General features: G+C 38.8%; 1 protein-coding gene across 4 annotated transcripts in view; it reads right to left on the reverse strand.

The window, feature by feature from the left end:
- The window catches only part of ZNF385B (zinc finger protein 385B), a 430,199-nt gene that overhangs the window by 326,406 nt on the left and 86,023 nt on the right, over window positions 1-17,770 (reverse strand). For all 4 annotated transcript variants that reach the window (XM_054477896.1, XM_054477895.1, XM_054477894.1 and 1 more), the window contains exons 2-3: window positions 8,837-8,988; window positions 7,822-8,121 (exon numbers count right to left, since the gene is read on the reverse strand). In XM_054477896.1, coding sequence (XP_054333871.1) covers window positions 7,822-8,119 — 298 coding nt within the window. In that variant the 5' untranslated portion in view covers window positions 8,120-8,121; window positions 8,837-8,988. The remainder of the gene's footprint in view (window positions 1-7,821; window positions 8,122-8,836; window positions 8,989-17,770) is intronic.

The raw sequence follows: 17,770 nt of genomic DNA on the forward strand, positions 1-17,770 counted from the left end.
CCCATCCTTTTACTTTCAACATACCTCTTATTGATTTTGAAGTGAGTTTCTTGTAAGCAGCATATAGTTGGGTTATTTTTTTAAATGCGTTTTTTCTTTTGATTGGTTTATTTAGGCTATTTACATTTAAAGTAATTATTGATGTTAGCCTTTAAGTTTGACATTTTATTATTTGCTTTCTGTTTTTTCCTTTGCTTCTTGGTCCTCTGTTTCTCTCTTCTTTCTGTCCTGTGGCTTACTTGAACACTTTTTAGGACTCCATCTTTATTTATTTATATTTTGGTTGTATCTCTTTGTGTAGTTTTCGTAGTGGTTGCCATTAATATTATAATGATATACACATGTGACTTATGGCAGACAATTTATTGGTATCAACATTTAACTTCCCTACTTTCAAATATCATTGTTTTTAGCATCAGATGATTATATTTTGTTTCAGTCATCAAATATGATTTACAAAACTCATGAAGAAAATGATAATGTAAAGATTAATTTTATGTGTCAACTTGACTGGGTCACTGGATGTTCAGATATTTGGTTACACAGTATTCTGGGTATTTCTTCCTGCCTCACTGCCTTCCACCTGTGACATTAGTTTCTTTTCCTGCCTTCAGACTCAAATTGAAAAATCAGCTCCTCTTGGGTCTTGAGCCAGCCAGTCCTCAGACTAGAACTATACCATCAATTCTTCTGAATCTCATGTTTTTTGGACTTAGGCTGGAATAACACCATTGGCTGTCCCGGGTCTCCAGATTTCCTACAGATCTTGAAAATTGGAGGCCTCCATAATTGTGTGAACTAATTCCTTTCTCCTACTGGTTCTGCTTCTCTGGAGAACCCTACTACAGGTAGTTTATTATGTACCATATTTCTATTCTTTCCATTGTTCTTTCTTCTTTCCTTCTCAAAGCTCCAAGATTCATTTTCATTTCCTTTCTAGTTGAAAAATTTCCTTTAGCCAATATTTAAGTATAAACCTGCTAATGATAAATTATGCTGCCTAGTACAAACTCCAACTCATGTGATGATAGATATTTAATTTCAGGCAGTCTGGAGTGACTTTCCCCAGAGTTGCAACCAGATTTGGGGTGGGTTGTGGAGAGTACTTATGGGCTTACATGGTTCCAGGGCTCAGGTAGGAGTGTTTATGGCCTGGCTGTCACTTCTGCACATGGACATCTGCTGAGGCATGTTTATTTCTGTCTGATACTTAGTCATTAGTTCATGCAGGAACTGTGAGGTATTTCTTTGCTGTGGTACATGTAAAACATTATCCTGCCACTGTCCCAGTCTAACAGAAAAGACTATGTCCCTGTGGTTCCCAGGTTCAACCAGCAGCTTCTGTACTCCCTAAGCCCATAAGAAATTATGAGACTGCCTCAGGTCCATCTGCCCACCCTTGCTAGGGGCCAGGAACACCAGGATCTTACTGCCTTTGTGGACCCTGTGAGAGATAGAAACTCACAACTACTTTCTTTTTTTTGGCTTATGTTTAGTTTTATTTCTTTTTATTATTATTATTATTATTATTATTATACTTTAGGTTTTAGGGTACATGTGCACAATGTGCAGGTTAGTTACATATGTATACATGTGCCATGCTGGTGTGCTGCACCCATTAACTCGCCATTTAGCATTAAGTATATCTCCTAATGCTATCCCTCCCCCCTCCTCCCACCCCACAACAGTCCCCAGAGTGTGATGTTCCCCTTCCTGTGTCCATGTGTTCTCATTGTTCAATTCCCATCTATGAGTGAGAACATGTGGTGTTTGGTTTTTTGTCCTTGCAATGGTTCACTGAGAATGATGATTTCCAATTTCATCCACGTCTCTACAAAGGACATGAACTCATCATTTTTTATGGCTACATAGTATTTCATGGTGTATATGTGCCACATTTTCTTAATCCAGTCTATCATTGTTGGACATCTGGGTTGGTTCCAAGTCTTTGCTATCGTGTATAGTGCCGCAATAAACATACATGTGCATGTGCCTTTATAGCAGCATGATTTATAGTCCTTTGGGTATATACCCAGTAATGGGATGGCTGGATCAAATGATATTTCTAGTTCTAGATCCCTGAGGAATCGCCACACTGACTTCCACAATGGTTGAACTAGTTTACAGTCCCACCAACAGTGTAAAAGGGTTCCTATTTCTCCACATCCTCTCTAGCACCTGTTGTTTCCTGACTTTTTAATGGTTGCCATTCTACCTGGTGTGAGATGGTATGTCATTGTGGTTTGATTTGCATTTCTCTGATGGCCAGTGATGATGAGCATTTTTTCATGTGTCTTTGGCTGCATAAATGTCTTCTTTTGAGAAGTGTCTGTTCATATCCTTTGCCCACTTTTTGATGGGGTTGTTTGTTTTTTTCTTGTAATTTTGTTTGAGTTCATTGTAGATTCTGGATATTAGCCCTTTGTCAGATGAGTAGGTTGCGAAAATTTTCTCCCATTTTGTAGGTTGCCTGTTCACACTGATGGTAGTTTCTTTTGCTGTGCAGAAGCTCTTTAGTTTAATTAGATCCCATTTGTTAATTTTGGCTTTTGTTGCCATTGCTTTTGGTGTTTTAGACATGAAGTCCTTGCCCATACCTATGTCCTGAATGGTAATGCCTAGGTTTTCTTCTAGGGTTTTTATGGTTTTAGGTCTAACGTTTAGGTCTTTAATCCATCTTGAATTAATTTTTGTATAAGGTGTAAGGAAGGGATCCATTCCAATTAATAGAAAAAGAGGGAATCCTCCCTAACTCATTTTATGAGGCCAGCATCATCCTGATACCAAAGCCAGGCAGAGACACAACAAAAAAAGAGAATTTTAGACCAATATCTTTGATGAACATTGATGCAAAAATCCTCAATAAAATACTGGCAAACTGAATCCAGCAGCACATCAAAAAGCTTATCCACCATGATCAAGTGGGCTTCATCCCTGGGATGCAAGGCTGGTTCAATATACGCAAATCAATAAATGTAATCCAGCATATAAACAGAACCAAAGACAAAAACCACATGATTATCTCAATAGATGCAGAAAAGGCCTTCGACAAAATTCAACAACGCTTCATGCTAAAAACTCTCAATAAATTAGGTATTGATGGGACATATCTCAAAATAATAAGAGCTATCTATGACAAACCCACAGCCAATATCATACTGAATGGGCAAAAACTGGAAGCATTCCCTTTGAAAACTGGCACAAGACAGGGATGCCCTCTCTCACCACTTCTATTCAACATAGTGTTGGAAGTTCTGGCCAGGGCAATTAGGCAGGAGAAGGAAATAAAGGGTATTCATTTAGGAAAAAAGGAAATCAAATTGTCCCTGTTTGCAGACGACATGATTGTATATCTAGAAAACCCCATCATCTCAGCCCAAAATCTCCTTAAGCTGATAAGCAACTTCAGCAAAGTCTCAGGATACAAAATCAATGTACAAAAATCACAAGCATTCTTATACACCAATAACAGACAAACAGAGAGCCAAATCATGAGTGAACTCCCATTCACAATTGCTTCAAAGAGAATAAAATACTTAGGAATCCAACTTACAAGGGACGTGAAGGACCTCTTCAAGGCGAACTATAAACCACTGCTCAATGAAATAAAAGAGGATACAAACAAATGGAAGAACATTCCATGCTCATGGGTAGGAAGAATCAATATCGTGAAAATGGCCATACTGCCCAAGGTAATTTATAGATTCAATGCCATCCCCATCGAGCTACCAATGACTTTCTTCACAGAATTGGAAAAAACTACTTTACAGTTCATATGGAACCAAAAAAAATCCCACATCGCCAAGTCAATCCTAAGCCAAAAGAACAAAGCTGGAGGCATCACGCTACCTGACTTCAAAGTATACTACAAGGCTACAGTAACCAAAACAGCATGGTACTGGTACCAAAACAGAGATACAGATCAATGGAACCGAACAGAGCCCTCAGAAATAACGCCACATATCTGCAACTATCTGATCTTTGACAAACCTGAGAAAAACAAGCAATGGGGAAAGGATTCCCTATTTAATAAATGGTGCTGGGAAAACTGGCTAGCCATATGCAGAAAGCTGAAACTGGACAACTACTTTTTCCTTTCCGGAAGCCAAGACCCATCTGTGGTTTCTGTTATTTCCACTTACCCCTTGGAACTGGATGGGGAAAGCATTAGGGATCTTTTATATGCAAACTAAGTTACCTCAGCTCTTTTTGCTTCCCCTTTGAGTCTCTCTTTCACAGCCTAGAGTATTCATAAAACATTTGGCTAGAGAGACAGTGCTGGGAAAAGGATTTTGCTGCTACTTATCACAAGTCCCTTGCTCACTTTGGTACATTGATCACACACATACACACACACACACACACACACACACAGCAGACTGGTTTCAGGTACACTCTAAGAATCTTCCTGTTGTTCTAAAGCTCAGATCTAAAAGTTCTGTAAGTACCCTGAATACTAAATTTGGCAGAAGAACTTCCAGTGGTTAAGGGTCAGCCACCTTTTATTACTAGAAACAAGTCTCAACCATCACCCTGTGGACCCAATTCCCATCGATGCCAACTCCAACACTATAAAACCGACCCAGAAGAGGGGAAGTCACCTCTTAAATTAACAATTCTTGGGAAGAATATCTACTACCACATATTTTTCTCTGTGGGCATGAAATGGGCTTTGATTTTCTTCCCTGTGTTTGTTCTCTGGGGCTGTTGTAACAAAGTACTACAAACTAAGTGGCTTACACAACAGAAATTTATCATCTTATAGTTCTAGAGGCTAGAAGTATAAAAAATCAATGTGTTACTTGAGTTGGTTCCTTCTGAGGGCTGTGAGGGAAGGATCTATTCTAGCACTCTCTCCTTGGCTTGTAGATGGCTGTCTTCTCCCTGTATCTCTTCTCACATCATCTTCCCTCTCTGTGCGTATCTGTCTCTGTGTCCGAATTTCTGTTTTTTTTGTAAGGTTATCAGTCATATTGGATTACAGCCCACCCTAATGATTTCATTTTAACTTAATTACCTCTGTAAACACCCTAGCTCTAAATAAGGTCATATTCTGAGGCACTGGGGGTTAGAATTCCAATATATCTTTTTGTGTGTGTGTGAAGAAACACAATTCAACCCATAATATTCTCTGAAGCCAAGTGATGGGCAAAAAAGGAAGACTGGCATTTTGTTTCTTATTTAGGTGCTTGCTTTGTCAGTGGGCTTGCCAGCCTCCCCTGTGTTACCTGAGCAGGAAAGAAAAGCCCCCCGCGGTCCACTCCACCTGTATTTGCCTGGGCCCCAGCAGTTCCAGGTTTTCAAGAGGAATGTTCATTCTCAGATGGATTCTGACCTCAATCCCCAAGCATTGAGGCATACGAGAACAGACGACACAATCTTGCCAGGACTAACACAGTGTGGAAGAAAGAGGCACATACAGTCAAGGAATGAAGGCTTCTGCTAACAACTATGAGTAAGCTGGAAGATGCAGCTATCTCACAAGGGATTCTCAATGCCTAAGGAACCATCTGGGGGATCCCTTCATCCACAGGGTCTGTTAAGAGGATGTATGACCCACAGAGACAGCCAAAATAGTAGTCATCAATTAAGAACAGCATTGCCACCTTGCAGAGGCTGTAAGGTAAGGTAAACCTCCGCCTTTCTATCCTTCTATGGTTTCCCACCACTAGGCTGAAGAGCAGGCTGAGGCAGGGGGAGGGTAGAAGCTCATTTGCCCAGCCCTCCACTCTAAGTTCTAGAGTCCATCTAGACAAATCTTAATTTGGCAATAAAATGATGTTGTTATAAATAGAACTGAATCTTCTAAATCAAAGAATCTTTCTGAATATACAAAAGTGAGAAGTTATGAGTTGAGAGAGTGTTAACAGAGTTGCTACCCAGCAGGAAACACAAATTTGATAGATCAAAAGTGAGGAAAGTGACCAAAAAAAATGAAACGATGTCAGGCTTGAACCTCATTCAGTGGAGACTCTAAATAGTAGATAGTGTACATATGCACACATGATAGCACGAGGTCTATTCCGCTTTAGTTCCTGCTATTTCACTTAGCATTACATCACAGACAATTTCCCCTATCATGAGATATTCTTCAGAAATATAATTTGTAATGACTATGGTATTTATAGACATTTACACCATAACAGATGTAATTCAAACTTTTACTCAGGTTATTTGTGCTCTAACTTAGGTATCAGTTTTGAACCTAACACTAAATATATATATAATATTATTAATTAATAATATAATATTATATATTTTATATGTATATATATTTTTTATTTTTTGAGATGGAGTCTCGCTCTGTTGCCCAGGCTGGAGTGCAGTGGCATGATCTCGGCTCAATGCATGCTCTACCTCCTGGGTTCAAGCGATTTTCCTGCCTCAGCCTCCTGAGTAGCTGGGATTACAGGTGTGTGCCACCATGCCTGACTAATTTTTGTAATTTTAGTAGATACGGGGTTTCACCATGTTGCCAGGCGGGTCTTGAACTCCTGGCCTCAAGCGATCCACCTGCCTTGGCCTCCCAAAGTGCTGAGATTACAGGCGTGAGCCACTGCGCCCGGCCATAACATTAACTATATTTTTAATATATAACTATAGGTAAATGAATACACCTTGGAATAATTATAATAAATAGAAAATGGAAAAATAATTTTTCTACTATTATAAGTGTGTATCTTAAATCCTGTAAGCCCCTTTACTTTCTTTCATAGCATGTTAAATATTGACTGAAGAAAACAATTTAATGAAATTAAATAATCAACTGAGTAAAAAGTAGTTAGATTTGGCTTGAAATATAAAAATTATTTATTTACAACACACCAAGAACCATGTAACAGCACTGAGTGAAATTCCAACAAATGTTTTCTCTGTATCATCTCACTTCAAGCTGGGGCCTCATTACAGAGCAAACCCTTGCTAGAGTAGAATTTGGAGCTCTTCCCCCACATTTGGGAGGAGGCTTATCTTGGCCTCCCACCTCAAACCTTGGGAGGAAGCCCGCCTTTTGTAGAAATCTTCACCATGGATAACGATAAATTTCACATTTTTCTTTAATTCTGTCACAGTGGAGATACCCAGTGACCAGCAATGTGGAGGAGGAGGGGCTGCCCAAGGATAAGATAAAGGATTTGAAAGATTGTTTAGAATTCAGAGCAGAGGCAGAAATGCAAAAATTCCTGAGCTTCTGCCTCTATCCAGCCCACAAGGAAAGGGTGAGAGGCAAGTGAAAGCAATGGATGATGGTGCTGGATTTCAGAGGGAAACCTTGTTGGTTTTGGCAATGCCTGTTCCTATTGTTAGAACACCCAGCACACTGCTGGCAACTCTCTAAAAGAATATGACAAGTTTAACATGCAAGATTAATGCTTCTCTCCTGCATCACAGGATGTTATAAATAAAGCTGTAGCTTTTTATATACTATCAAGTGGTATGCCACCCAATAGAAAGCAGATAAAGGAAACCCAGGAAAGCTAATTTTAAGAGAGTGAAAAAATGACATCACTGATGCATTTTAAACACATTTCAAAATACATTCAGAAGTGTTCACACATTGTGGGGATACAGGAAGTCTCTGGCCCCATATACAAATTGTGCATGTGTGTGTACGTGTGTGTGCCAGTGTGTATGTCAGTGGGTGTAACAAATATTTCGAGAGATGACAAACAGCTCATGTATTTTACCTGTAGGAGAAAGAGTACATGTTATCATGGTGGCACAGTTTTAAGGTAAAAATTAAGTCTTGTTCTAAATCCTTCATTTTCCAGACCAGGACCATCTATCCCCGCAGCACATGGAACCCAGGACCCTGCCTCCTACCTGTGCTGCTGTTGCTGCTGGGGCTGGCCTGGGCAGGTGGTGGGGGCTGCCCATCACTCAGCTGCTTCACTCGTTTGCGGTGGGATTTGCCATTGGAATGCACCTGAGCCTGGGCTGCAGAGTTCAGCTGGATGTTGCACACCTCACAGAAGGAAAAAAGAATTTTCTTTTTCTCTTTGCTCAACTGTTCCTCAGGCCTGTCGTTCTTTATCCCCTTTTCTTCAAAGCCCCGTAGAAAATTTGCCATATTCATGATTCCATCTTCAAGATGGTTGTCAGGGCTTAAGGAGTACCTCATGCCTGAAAAACAAAACAAGTACAAGTGCTTCTGAAATTATATATGCCCTATTTTCTAGTATGATTACAATTAATCTTTACGGGTTTGTTTAAGCTAAAACTTGCCCAGCCACCCAGTGGTTACTACTAGAAAAAAAATCATCAGATGTACCTAAGTAAGCAAGTACGGTCTTTGAACGTGAGTTCCTCATGCCTGAGGGTTTTTGAACAGAAGTTCCTTTCACCTGGAGCACTTTATACCCCATCGTTGCCCCTCTTCCCATCACCTCCCACCCTCTTTACTCTTTTAACTTCCCACCCATGAGATCTCAGCTGGCAAGTTACCTTCTTCATGAAACTCTTTCTGACCCTGGACACAAGGCAAGATCTGGTTATATGCTCATATGCTATGTGACACCTATCAGAGTATGCATTTCTTAGTCAATTGTGCAATTACTTGGCTTATGTCTGTCTCCCCATTACAGTATGGGCTCTATGAGGACAGTCGCCTCGTCTCTGGATATCCCTTAGGCCTACAACTGCACCTTTTACATAACAGGCATTCCAATTTTATTGCAGAAAGGAATAAATGATGTTATGAATCTGGAATTGTGAAAATATTCACAGGTAGACACAAATATATATACAATCAGCATACACCTGGGCATATACAAACAGATACATGCCTTAACTGCAGGGCAGGTAGCAAAGAACAAAATACTGTATGTCTGCAACTTACATTGGGTTGTGTTCTAAAAGTCCCTTTATAAGTCAGCCGACAGGAATTTGGACATATTTTCTTATTCTTGTAGTGAAACAAATTGTTTTTCGGTTTCCGGGTTAGCCCATAAACATCAATTTAATATTTGATGGAGTTGAAATGTAGAACATCTGAAATACAAAATAATATAAAATTTTAGTAAACTGGTAATTGAAAAAGAATAAAATAGAATAAGAAATAATTTTTTATATTTTTAAGTGTTGATGTTTTCTTCATTTGTTTAGATAAGAGTACAGAGGTAGATTATAAACTAAGGGAAGCTTCGAAAGGGATTTTCAGTACTTTGAGACCCTTGGTTGATGAAGATTGCCTTGACATTTTATTTTTTTCAGTGCCATTATGTAATTTTTCATTTTAGTGAATACCAGGAATACCAGCATTTTCAGAATTATCAGTGGGATTATAAAAACGTTTTGGTTTACAATTTGAATAAATAAAAAGACCCTTCCCAAAAAGAAAGGGGAGGGGAATTTGGCAAAAATTAAGGGGAAAGGGTATGTGTGAGAAAGAATGGCTGAGGTGGCAGTGCTGTGCCATAAGAGATGAAGCGTTTATATGAAGGAAGGATCATGGCTTGTAAGAGACTTCTGCTTATAGAACAAACTCAGGGGGAATGCAAGGTATTGGCTTTCAACAGTCCTTTTGATCCAAGTTGTCTCAGAGCTCTAAGAAAAGGAAGGAGCTACTAGAGACAAGTCCATATTTGGAGTGTTCACAAACAAGATGTTTAAAATTCAGAAAAGGTATGACCATAAAACCACATATTGATTCTAATGTATAGTATGCCAAAAAATCTCGTTTATACCCATACATCCAATTGTGAAGGTTTGAACATTGTTAATTTTGATATGCAAAACCTACTTGTCCCTTTTAATACTTTAACCTAATAATGCCATTTTAAAGAACTCTCTTACACAAAATTTTCCAAGTCAATCTATTCCTTTCAGCTCCTGCCTTAAAATCTGCTCAAACTATGCAGAAATCAGGTTTAAGCAGTTCCTGTAGCTAAGCTACAGAAAATAATTCAGCTATAATTGAAATGGGGTTTGAACTGCACATAAATATTTTTGCTTTTATTCCTCAAACCTAAGATATTATGTTATCACAAAGTCACTTTTCTCATACAACTTAAGAAAATATCAGTGCCATATTAGTTATGTTCAAATATCTATTAAAACATATCATAAGAATTAGTTGAAATAAGTGATTTTTAAAATAAGCTCATTACTAACATTTTGCACTGTCTAGAAAACTAATCCACTGTGAAACATAAGAAAAGCCAATAACGTTTAACCTTGCAGAACGAGGCCAGGCACCATCGTACTCAATCATTGAAACCTAAGCTTATATTTCAACTCAAGCAAGCAAGATCCTTGTCTCAGAGGAGAACTGTTGACACTTTCATCTGAAAATTTAACCTGGAGGTGCCCAGGCTTGTCCATATTGCAAATTAACACACAGTATTTCACAGACACAAGACACACATTACAATGTTCCTATGACTTTTTTGTTTGCATTACCTTATTAAAAATAAAGCCATGTTACCTGTGCTCTTATGATTGCCATTTATCCTGGAAATTATTCTACTTTTGATTTATTTAAATATACATATTTTAAGTAGGAAGAAAGATATCTTCCATATAAAATAAATGGCTCTTCTAGAATTCTGTAACCTCTTCAGAGTACCAGCATCCTCCACAACTTTTCAACCCTATTTTACCTTCTTCAAGAGTTACTCTCACACGTGGTCTCCCAAACCTCCAACACCACATTCATGGGCCACTCTAGAAAAGACCCAATGCCTGGGGGTGGGGTATGCATTCTGTTCACCAAATCCCAATTTATTAGTCCTAGTTCTGGCTTCACACTTCCTTCTTTCTCAGGGGAAAAAGAAGATCAGCTTCTGTTAACAGCCACTTGCAACCAAGGTATATTTAGCTGCAGAGGTCTTGGGAAAATGACCTAGAGGTGGCAGAGAGGCAAGATATCAGAGTCTCAGCATCCACTCTTGGCCTGAGATGATATAATTTCTAGGTTTATAATATGTGTGAATGTGATAACATTTATAATGTCAGCTTTCTTGCTAAGGGGAAAGTAACAGTGAGTTTAAATGGAAGAAGAGAGAAAAATCTCACTTTCTATTTTAAAGTTTTTCATCAGACTATCTTAATTACATGTTTCACTTGAGTGGGAGAGAAGGACCTTCGGGGGTGTCTGATTTTAAACAGAGCAGTGGGCAGCACTGTGCTTTGGACTGCCAGGAATGAGTGTAAGAAAAGTCAGGACAACTGAACCAAAAACTCTATGCTTTTTTTGTATTATTTTACCAGATTAGATGACCAACAACTTAACATTCATAAAAGAATAAGACATTTTAGTGCAGGCAAAAGAATGAGAAAAGATTGGTCCTTGAGTTGCTGCTTTTGGAGGAAAGAGCTGATGAATTCAAACTGGACAGTCAGGGAATATCCAAAGGAGTGATTTTAAATCACTAGGATGCAATCCATCAGGAAATTTTCCAATGTTACAACTTTCCCTAGGATTTTCCCTGACCTGCATTGTTATCCAATTGTTTTCTATAATAATTTGAAAAAAAAAAGGAAACTGATCCAGAGGTAAAGACATCTCTGTTGCATATGTACAGCAATACATTCTTTGACTCAAGAGTGGCCACATCAGATGGCGAACAAGAGACTGCCTCCCTTCTATGTAAGTGTGAAAAAGCTCATTCCTCAACTCAAATCAATCAGTTTTATCCACTTCCCATTCATTCCTTAACCCCTAACAACTTGGCTTGCAACTCCTTTCCACAGGTAGTGCTTGTCTTTGCAAAGTCACTATAAACACTTCTAATTGCCAATTCCAAGATGGCAGTTTCCTTCCTCCCCACTTTTCCTGATGTCCTCGTGATGCTCCCTTGCCCGAGTCTCTTCTCACCTCTGCACTCCTGAGGCATGTGTTCACAAAGTTAGCACAACACAGAATTCTTATATTATTGGTTTAATTATTTATATAGTTTTATGACATATATATGGTTTTACTTATTCACTCACTCATTTCAGTATATTGTTACAGACTAGGTAGGAAGAGGGCAAGACACCAGGGAGAAAACAGTGAACGCCATCAAGGAGATGTCTCAGGGGAACAAACAATCCAATGAGAAATACAGAGGAGAAAACAAGAAATTACAACAAAGTACAATAAATTCTTTGGAAAGGTATACATTTTCCTCTCTTGCTAGTTTTCAAGCTCCTTGAGTATAAAAACTATGTTTTATTCATCTTTGTATCCTCAGTATCTAAGATTGTGTTTTGTATAAAATAGGCACTTAATAAATGTTGGCTGAATAAATGAATGGCTGTATTTGTGTGGGAGGGTGTAAGGTGAGCGGGATGGGAGGTGAGTGTGATGTGTGTGTATATGTGCTTTATGTGTTTGTGGTCTGCGGTACATGTGATGTGTGGTTTGCGTGTGGGGTGTGTGTGGTATGTGTGGGGGTGTATAGGTGTGGAGTGTGTGTGATATGTGTGTGGTTTGTGTATGGTATATGTGACTGTGATGTGTATGAGGGTGGTGTGCATGGGGTATGTAGTATATGTAGTGTGTGTGTGGTTTGTGTGTGTGATGTATGGGGAGTGTAGGGGATCTATGGGTATAGCAGAGGGTGTGTGTGTGTGGTATATGTGGCATGTGTAATATGTGTGTGGTATGGGCATGGGGTGTATACGTGTGTAGCACTGGTTGTGAACACAGTAACCAAGGTCAATGTTTTCTTTTTTTTTTGTTTTGAGATGGAGTCTTACTCTGTCACCCAGGCTGTAGTGGTGCCATCTTGGCTCATTGCAACCTCTGCCTCCTGGGTTCAAGCAATTCTCCTGCCTCAGCCTCTTGAGTAACTGGGACTACAGGGGACACCACCACGCCCAGCTAATTTTTGTATTTTTAATAGAGACGGGGTTTCACAGTGTTGGCCAGGATGGTCTTGATCTCCTGACCTTGTGATCCACCTGCCTCAGCCTCCCAAAGTGCTGGGATTACAGGCGTGAGCCACCGCACCCGGCCAAGGTCAATGTTTTCTAATTATTTTAGCTTGTATGTGGGCTAAGCACACAGCTGTTTCCACTTTGAGATTAGGAATGGTAATAACGTTGTGCTCCCCAAGGAAAAAGTATCATCACTCATCTGCAAACTAAAATCCCAACTGTTTAGGACAGTCTTTCATCCTGTAATTAAAAATAAGCCTTAAAGTTCAAATTCTGACAAAACATGGGTATGTGTCAGCATCCATGTGACATTAGCTCTTTCCTGCAACCAACTTTCTCAGGAAATGGAACACTGGGTATTGTGGGAAAGTTTGGGGAATACTTTGTGAAGATTAAAACACATAGATGGAGAAGATATAGGGCTCTGACACTGCTTTTTACCCATTTAACTATGTTGAAGTGCCTGGTACTGCCTCCTGAACTTCTACTGCAAAGGGAGGCAAAAAGTTGAGTTCTGAGTACCAGACTATACACAATTCCTTTCCCCAAAATAGAGTTTCAGAGAAAATTAAGAGGTCAGTAGAGAGGGTTCATTTCATTGAATGTTTTGGTATATTTCATAATAGGATTCAGATACGGAGGCTATATTTGATCCAATTCAACTAATCATTTATTAAACACTGATTATAGACAATACGCTACACTTGGCCCTATGGTTAAAGAAACGTATAAAATTAAGAACCTTAAAAAATAAAAAGCTTTTAATAAACTAGAAGAGGCAATCCTTCTGCTACTCATTGTTTAGGAGAGTAACTGTGGAGAAATCTCTGCATAACAGTCCCCAAAATACTTTGAACTTCTTACATTGGAATGAAATTATTCCTCAGTAATTGATTTCACTAGACAGTTCATTGGTCTCATTTTTTTCCCCAAGTACTTACTGGCACTTTGTTGAGTGCTAGTGAAATAGATTTTAATGGGGGTGCTCTGGTCTAGTGTGAATCCCAAGAGATTGGGATTATTTGACATCAATGGCTGAGTCAGAAAAACTGACATTTAAATGTTTCTAGCAGTTTGTTTCCCTTGGTGAAAAATTTTGAACTCAGCTTTGGAGGCACACTGCTTCTTCATTTTGGAAAAAGCATCTTAGAGGATCTTTGTATTATGTGAAGGTAAAGCATAGACTCTATTCTGTAATGGAGACTCTGGAGATAATATAGCTCCAAGAAACTTAATCTGCTTTCCACAATCATATGAAAGGTTGTCTTCACTGTGACACAGCTGCTTCTCTGCAAATTATCTTTTCTTTCATAAAATATTTCTTTCCTGCAAGTGGATTTAAATTGTATTGTCCCTGAAAGTTTTTGTTAGATACTGGGAGATGAATGTGTTCAAGTAGTTAACTACAGGAGATCAGTGGAGACTGGAAGCTGCAAGAACATGAACACATCTTACCTCTGAAAGAACAGCCTGGAACTGTTGAAGCTCAAACTGGACTATATTGCATGAACCTCATATTTGGGGTCATTCCTGATTGAATAAACCCAACTTTGGAGAAAGCAGTGATGTTGTTCTGAATTATCCTAAGAACTAAAGAGAAAGATCACACCTCTGTGGATGGGTGTGAGAAGGAAGAGATGTTTTCACTGTCAGTCTTACCAGAAGATTGACAGGGGGCAGGAAATGGACACTGAGAGGTATGAGACTATGACTGTCTCTGGGCCTGAGGGAACAGGAGGCCTAGGATCTAGACATGTGAATCTTGTTCCAGGCATTCCTGCTGTGGAAGGGTAAGCTGACCCTTGAAATGGGGTGACAGGCCTGAGACTGGGCAGAGAAAACTTTGCACAATACGAAACACCTAAGGAGGGTTTTAGTCCATGAACTCAGGGAACCCCCATATCTATTTACAATTGTTGAATTATCCTCTTGTATAACATCCTGCACCTTTTAAAAAAATCTTCAAACCATCAGTGAAGTCATGCAAACATCACAGTTGGTCTTCCTATTAGTGGGGGAATTGTGCAAGAGTCTGGGATGGCATCTGGGGTGAAAGCCATATGTGGGAGAGTAGGAGCAACGGGCTGAGGGATGCTGGTGACCAACGACAAGGAAGGCAGTGGTCCAAAACCACACAGCTGGTTAAGATGTTGAACAACAACTGACTTGGGATACCTCAGGGGCTCAAAAAATGTTCAGGGCGGGAAAACTGATAAAACACTGGAATTCTTGCAGCTAGTAGGGAAGATATTTGAACTATTTTTTGAATTAGGTAATATGATGGGCAAACAGGCTGGGACATTTATGTTACCTAAATGTAAAGAAGATGAGGTTACTTTATTCTCACTTATTATTGTAGATCCAAAGCCAATCAGATGTCTAGCACTTATAAGGTTCTCCATAAATCTTTGACAAAATAAAATAAGTGCTATGATTAATTCAGCTACAGTTCAGCTTCAGCCAAAAGCTGATAGTTAATTTGTTCCTGGCCTTCAGAAGACCCAACTGTTCAATGTCTATGCAAATCAGTATTTTTTCTGGCATACTTGATCATCAAAGTATCTCAAGTTATGGTCATATACAAATAGCTTAATGACGTCAATAATGAGAACAAGGAATGGATTTTATTTTTAATGCAAGAATATCAATTGTATATGTGTATTTCAGATAAAACTAGAATTGAAAGTATTATTTCATGCTTATGATATTGAGACTCTATCAGTAGAAGGAAAAATATTTCTTCTTACAAGCATAAAATGTCACAATAATTAACATGAAAGCTATTAATTTCATGAAAAAACAATTACAAAAATTCTTAATTAGTTAAATAGAAAAATAAATTGACAGCTAAATGTAGCACTAGCTAAATAACTATGGACAAAACATACACATACTTTGAAATAGACATATCTATAAACAAATACTATTAGGATGGAAATCAGATTATACTATAACTAATATTTGTAATGATATTAAATAAATACTTAAGCACTATATTTTTTAATTTCATGATGGCATTAACTTTTCTAGGAAAAAAGGAATCTATTTGAGAATTATTCTCATCTTTTAAAGATGAATTAAAAGCAAAAGACCAGTTTTGCTACCTCTAAATAAATTATTACCTCAAAGAGATAATTAAGTAATACTTAACTCATAATACAATTTTTACTTCCTTATATCAAGAGGTTCTTTTTTTTTTTCTTTTTGGGATGGATGCTTGCTCTGTTGCCCAGGCTGGCAGGCAGTGGCATGATCTCGGCACACTGCAACCTATACCTCCTGGGTTCAAGCAATTCTCCCGCCTCAGCCTCGTGAGTAGCTGGAATTACAGGCATGTGCCACCATGCCCGGCTAATTTTTGTATTTTTAGTAGAGACAGGGCTTCACCATGTTGTCTGGGCTGCTTTCAAACACCTGAGCTCAAGTGGATCTGCCCCCTTCAGTCTCCCTAAGTGTCAAGAGTTTTTTTTAATCATAGAATTGGGCTTTATTCTTAGTCAAATATTGATTTTAACACTTAGCTTTTGGTATTCAACCAAAATGTGTATACGGTATACCTCTAGCTATGAGAAAGAACAATCTTTATTGGCTGGGCTCCATAGTCTTCTTTATATGAGGAAGTCTAGATTCCATTCTCCCTCTGCCCTGCATGGCACTGCTGTGCAGCATGAAACAGCAGCAGAGCACAAGACAGCAAACTGCAAAACATAACCAACATAAAAACCTGGGCAAGGGCAGATCTCGCAGCTCTGTTCCTCCCACTATGATTGCCAGAGCTGGAGTGTAACCATAAACACTTTTCTAAGAGGGTCCTGGAAGCACTCCAGCAAGTCAACAGCTGAGTCTTCCTGGGAGGTGGGACCAAGCTCTCCTACCTGCTATGGAACATTCTAGGGGTGGAAGGCAACATAGGCAATTGAACGGATGGATTCCTACAAGACAGACCCATCCATCAAAGAAGTAATATTTTCAGTTCATTGAATTCTCATGTCATCTTTACAAGTTTACAAACAAGAATGGTATTCTCTGGATTTTGCTTTGTGGGAAAGTACAGGTAGAGTCAAAGAGAACACATTACATAGCTTAGTTTTATTAGCTTAGTTTTATTTCCAGTCATAATTTCCATGTAGTCCATCTAGACACATTTTTGAAATTATTGCATTTTTATTTATTATAAAAATAATTTATATCATTCTAGAGATTTTGGAAAATACAAAGAACATAAAAAAGATTGGAGAAAAATCTTCCATATTCCTACCAAAGTGAACCACAGTTTGTTACATGTACATAACAACAACAAAAAAAGGTGAACCACAAACATTACATGTTTACTTCTGGTCTTTTTCATTTATAATTGATACATAATAATCATTTATGTTTATTTCTAGCCTTTTAAACACGCATATGATTTTCACATAGTTCTGGTTAAACAACACAGACATGCTAAGAGTTGAAATACATAAACGTATTGGGGCTGAGCTCTTAAATTGATTACATTTACCTACAATTTCATCAATTTCATTAACAAGAAGTTGATGATCTTTTTTCCTCTGGTATGGATCAAATGCAGCTATAACCAGTATTCTAAAAAACACAGTGCTGTAACAGGGGTTGCCTTGGTCAGCGCAGTCAGACAAGATGTGACAATGGTGAAACTAAGAGCTAAAGGATGAAGAGCAGTAGAGGGAAAAACACTGCAGGCAAAGGAGATCCTATGTGCAAAGGTCCAGAAGCAAGACGAAAGATGGCAGATGTTACAAACTAAAGGCAGCCCAGTCCATCTAGAGCGGAGAGAGCAGGGCAGAATGAGATGTGAAATAAAGCTGCAGAGCAGAGCAGGGCCTGGTTGGCAGAGCACATGCAGGCCTTTGCAGGCAATGTGAGCTGTCAGTCTAGGGAAAATGCAGAA

Source organism: Pongo pygmaeus, chromosome 11, assembly GCF_028885625.2.
Source record: "Pongo pygmaeus isolate AG05252 chromosome 11, NHGRI_mPonPyg2-v2.0_pri, whole genome shotgun sequence".
Taxonomy (NCBI): Eukaryota; Metazoa; Chordata; class Mammalia; order Primates; family Hominidae; genus Pongo; species Pongo pygmaeus.